Below are 5,590 nucleotides of genomic sequence, written 5' to 3'. Positions count from 1 at the left end.
TGAATTGAAAAACCAAAATATTCGGAAATGAAAAGCAAGTCAATTAAAATATAAAAAAGATATTTACTCCTTTTTGTTTGAGTTTTTCATTAAAAACTGAAGAGTGCACACCTCAAAATCAGGGCCGGCAGTGGTCATCGTCCACTGTAGTTCTTCTTGCCATCCCAGTGGATGTCTTCAAGTTTTTCCATATTTAAAAACTCATTTAATAAAATTTTATTTTGAAGTTTATTTTTCTAACTTTTTGAGATGTAAATATTTTAATAACTTATTTATAATCAATTTCGTAACTTTTTTAATAATTTATTTATAATCGATTTCTTAATATATATATATTTCTACTTTCTAGAGTTATTATTCAATTCTTTTAGGATTTCCAGATTTTCTAAAACATCTTTGTTAAACTCTCACCAACTTCTTCTTCTTCTTGGATTCCATTCTCTTCTAGCTCAATTATATTAGTAATTTGTTTATCTACCATAAATTCTTCCTATTTTTGGGGATTGTATTAAAGTTTTAATTCTTCTCTTTCTTTTGGTATTTTTAATATGCGTTCATATTTCTTTGTTGACATATTAAAATTCTAATAAATTAAAAAAGATAATACATATACTTACAAACAAAAGATATTAAAATTTTTTAGATGAAAGTAATAAAAAAAGTATAGAACAATTGAACCTAGTTTAACAAATAGTCATAGATAACTTGATATTACTTTTGCTATTTCAATATTTTTGGTGCAATGCCGGGAAAGTTTGACAAAAAAAGAGTTCGAAATTTCTTTCTGCTATCATATTTGGCAGAATATTTTATGAGACAGTGGACTTATAAGTCTAGAAAGACTAAAAGGAATATAAACGATTAAGTAAAATTAGTTTAAAGAGAAAGTAATAAAAGTAACGCGGGTCTTGTGATAATAATCATAATATATAAAGGAGATAAGAAATACATTCACACGTAAGTTACTATTTTTATTCCCAAATTATCTTTATCGGTCCCATAATTTCCTTATTTATGAAAGATATACTTTTTTTTATATATATATTAAATATTTTTTTTAAAAAATCATCAAATACAAATACAACTATTTAATACAATACCAGAAAATTTTGGGATATGAGGCCTTAAGCAATTGCTTGAGTGGCTTTACCCTTGAGCCGCCCTTGCTCAAAATTTAAGTATGAAAGTAATAATCGGAGTAATACCATTTTAACAGAGCATATCTGTAATCTGAGTAGGGACAAGGACAATGACTAGCAATTCTTTTTTTTATGTCACTCACATAGAAAAGAACATATAGAGGAATACTACCAGAAATTACTATCACTCATATTTCTGGTTCTGGAGTTCTTCAGTTGGCACTGAACTTACCATATGTTTATAAAGTTCCATTTTTTCAGTGTTTTCTGGACAATGGTACCTTAATTAGCTTTAGTTGGAAACATAACACACCACCAAATAGACATGTTGCCAGTTATGTCAATTGTCACATCACTAAAATACCATGATAAGGAAACCTCTGTCAACAATTGATGATATGCCATGATATTTTTTGTGAATATTGAATATGAAGTTAGCAGCCTTATTTCCATTTTGTCAATTATATATCTTTGTGACAGATTTTGTGAAACTTTCATATTCTCAATAGTTACAAGTTTTTCTCTTTATTCTTTTCAATTTTGTCACTCATTTTACAAACTAAGTTTGACTGGAGAGGCGGATCCGGGATTTAAATCTTATGAGTTCACTTTTCAAGGTTTATGGCATTGAATCCATTATATTTTTAAAATTATGGGTTCATATCTACTATTTTTGTAATTTTAATGAATTTTTAGTTATAATTTTTTATTTCGCGTCAAAAGTTATGGGTTCAATTGAACTCGTTGGCTCAACACTACATTGGCCTCTGCTTGACTGAAGGCAAGGGCGGATCCAGCCTTGTGGGTTCATTTGAACCCATAGCTTTTAGCCTAAACTTGGATTTATCGGTGTAAATTAACTGTACTTATAAAGAAATATTGAACTATGAGTCATAACTTAAACAAGGTGATGTATTGAGTTAGTTGGAATTTGAGTCATCAACTCATAGAATTGAAATCTTGAATACGTCGGGGACTAATAGTGAATTAAATCCCTTGTTTTACATGTGGGACTAATGAAGCATGAAGGAAAAATTCAAACGGCAGAACTTCGTCATGCTTAACGCCTCGAACTGTTTTGTTTTCTAATTTAATGCGTGGCAAGAACCACATTTGTATTTATTTTGTATTTCCAAATTCTAACTCAACTTGACATAATCCATTTGAACTTGCCAACATTACTGTCTTTACAAATTACAACTAATCCAATGACATTTGGTTCGTTGAAGAGATGGTCCTAATGCAACTAATTCCTACAATTAATATTGAGTATTGTACTTTGTCAAAAAGATTAAAAAAAGAAGACACACGTGGTTTGTACCATGTTTTGACATCTGAAGTGGTCCTAAAGTACTTTGAGATTATCTCCTAATCATAACACAATTACACATAAATTGTGGGGGAAGAAGAGGGTCCACGGCATATTGATTTTGAAGACCCCACAAAATGTTCTTTGATTGAATTAATTAATTAAATTTAATGAAAAATTCAAGTAGAAGCTAAAAGTTTGGATAAAGCAACCGCTAAAATCCATATACAACAAAGGTAGCTTCAAAGAGAAAAGAACACAATAAAAGATCAGTAAGTCACCAACTTGATCTCATACAGTCACATGTTAACAGTGTTCAGTACTATACTAATTTTTTTACAAATTCAATATCACAATAACAAATACTAGCAGTAATGAGACAACTGGAAGTGGGGAAAAAAATAAAATTTAACATACTTCTATATGATAAGTATATTTTTTTGTGACATAATTAGGTTTACTATGTTGAATGCAACTTAGGGGATTAGAAAATCTATACACATAACAATTAATTCCACACCATAATAACTAGTAGTACTACTGAAGCTCTACTCATCTCTCTGCTTTTCCTTTGCTTATTTTGCTCTTTTTCTGTCAAGAATTTCAGTAAGTCCAGAGGCAATCAAGATCCTGTTGAACAACAGATGATGTAATTTCAGTGTTCATATCTGTACTTAGACCTGTTTCTTGTGATACACTGACCATATCCTTCTCCTTTTTGAAACTTTGCTGCATGTTTTGCCCATAATTCTCAAGCAAATTCCTAAGACTTACAGGATCTTGTACAGGAAATGAACCTGGTTGAGGAAAAGGGACTGTTTGGTTCCAGGAAATTGTATTTGGGAGAGAATTTCTGGGGAAAATGTCTATAGGATTCGAGAGAGGAGCGAAATTAGCAGAAGTGTCGAAATAATTGATCATGTTTTCTTCACTTTTTTGAGCAGTAAGGAAATTGGAGAAGCAGTGCACGTGACTGGGTGATGAATCTGTCAATGGTGGCAAAAGGGAATTTCCCATTTCATTTCCTGTAGAGTTTGATTGCATAAGCCCTGAAATATGAATTTTCTTTCCACCAGTTGTCTTTTGAAATACTCTACATATGACCCAGTCATTCTGCAATTGTCAAAACAACATAAACAAAGAATTATTTAAGAATCTTGAAATGAAAGGATAAATGCCTGAATATTCAGATTCATACATCTTAATCTTAAAAACACAATCCCTTACCTTTGCTGTCTTGGGAAGGTTGTGAAGTGATAATCTTCCTTCTAACCTGTACTCATGAGTAACCCAATTTGTCTTCTCACCTTTTGGAGCTCTCCCTTTGTAAAAAACAAGAGTTTTCTTCATACCAACAAGAGATTTTCCTGTAAAAATCTCCTTGTCTTTACCTGTGGCTTTCCAATAACCAGCAGCAGTTGCTCTGTTTGTCCTGAGACCAGTTGGGTACTTCTTGTCTCTCACACAAAAAAAATACCACTCTTTTTCCCCAATTTTTGCCTTCCCTACATTTACCAACAAACCACAAACAGGAAAAAATTAAAAAAATCAGCAGCAACACAGAAATGTTATACTAAAACAAGTGAAATCACATTAGTGGGGTCTGAGGAGGAGGGTAGTTGTACGCAAACCTTACTCCTATATCGAGGGTAGAGAGGTTGTTTCCGATAGACCCTCGGCTCAAGAAGACGTTATTACTAAAACAAAAGAATTTGCAAAAGGAAAAGTGGAGAAATCAACTTACATGGCAGCTCCCAAGGTTCAACTTTGTTCATATCAACTTCTCCAATAGCAATAGCAGTGAAATCAATATCCACAACTTTCTTAGACAAATAATGAGTAATTAACTCTTCATCAGTTGGATGAAAGCGAAATCCAGGAGGAAGCTCCATCTGCTGCTGTTGATCATCCTCCTTAACAACTCCAGAAAAATTCTCCATCATCATTAAAACCTTAACCCCTACACACCCTTTGTAAAATTTATGATTTTTTTAAATTATCAGACTAATGGGTTTTTGCCAAACAGTTATAAAAACAACGAGAAAGACTACTATATCAAGACTAATTAATTTAAAAAAAGGTTCTGACTAAATTGGTCTTTCAGAAAAGTTTAAGGGAAAGTGGGAAAGAAATGAGAAAAGTGAAGAAAACGATCCATTTAAGTGACATGAAAGATTGAAAAAAAGCAGAGGGAAGAAGAGAACAAGGCCATAAATACTGGTTTTTGGGGGAGAGATAGAAACGTGAGCTCTAAGGAACTTTTGTGGGGGGAGGTTGTTTTTGGCCTTCTCTTGCTTAAAATTCTTTTTTCTGCCTTCTCATATAAACCTTTACACCCTCCTCCCTTTTTATATTTGACTAAATGCATTTCATCCCCTTAAACTATGCATGTAATTCTGTCAAATTTCTTTTGTCGTATACTTATTTTTAACTAAAGTCATGATTTTCTTTGGATCATATAATTTTATTTATATTTGGAATTTCTGTTGTGTAATAGTGGTTGTTGATGAAGCTTTCAATTTGTTGCTCTCATGGTTGTTTCAACTGTATATCCAACATGACTTATTATTTTTTTTAAAAAAAAAATTAAAATAAAAAGTAATTAAGGTTGCTTTCAATATGTATCTTTCTCCTACATTCTTCTAATAGAATTCTTCAATGATTTTCCTAAATTAACCTTCTCTATACAAAATATTTGACTTTGGAGCGTGTGAAAACGGGTTGTCTTGATGAAATAAATTAACAAAAGAGATTAGAGAGAAGGTTTACATCATCTACCTGAAATTAGCTTAAATCCCATTTAACAAAGTGACAATTACCATTTTTAACCCCATATTTATTTCAACAGAATCTCCATGCTGTTAGTTTTCAGATTAGACACGTTTAAAGCTGAAAATTAGTCGAAAAAGTCTAAGGTTCTTAAAGCCTTTTCATACTTTCAATTGACAATGATACGAAACTTCAATAAAAAAAGACTCTTTTTAATTTGTACCTTTGATCCAAACAACGATGTTACACTCACACCTATCATTTGTGCTAATTCAACAAATACATAACATGTGTCTTTATATATATTGTCTACCTCATACTAATGCAGTTTAGTGTAAATACTGGGTGTGTTTCAAACATTTACGTATGTTTT

At 31.6% G+C, this 5,590-nt stretch overlaps 1 protein-coding gene across 1 annotated transcript; it reads right to left on the bottom strand.

The window, feature by feature from the left end:
- Positions 1 to 2,715: 2,715 nt before the first annotated feature.
- On the bottom strand, positions 2,716 to 4,780 carry LOC107789352 (NAC domain-containing protein 100-like). Its single transcript, XM_016611152.2, has 3 exons — positions 4,193 to 4,780; positions 3,676 to 3,953; positions 2,716 to 3,561 (listed from the first exon to the last, which is right to left on the bottom strand). Exons 1-3 carry the CDS (start codon positions 4,392 to 4,394, stop codon positions 3,052 to 3,054), a joined length of 990 nt encoding a protein of 329 aa, XP_016466638.1. The 5' UTR covers positions 4,395 to 4,780; the 3' UTR covers positions 2,716 to 3,051.
- Between the last annotated feature and the right edge of the window lie 810 nt (positions 4,781 to 5,590).

The sequence above is a fragment of the Nicotiana tabacum genome, chromosome 6 (assembly GCF_000715075.1).
Source record: "Nicotiana tabacum cultivar K326 chromosome 6, ASM71507v2, whole genome shotgun sequence".
Taxonomy (NCBI): domain Eukaryota; kingdom Viridiplantae; phylum Streptophyta; class Magnoliopsida; order Solanales; family Solanaceae; genus Nicotiana; species Nicotiana tabacum.
The sequence above is the reverse complement of the archived record's forward strand: the minus strand, read 5'-3'. Positions and strand labels throughout refer to the sequence as shown.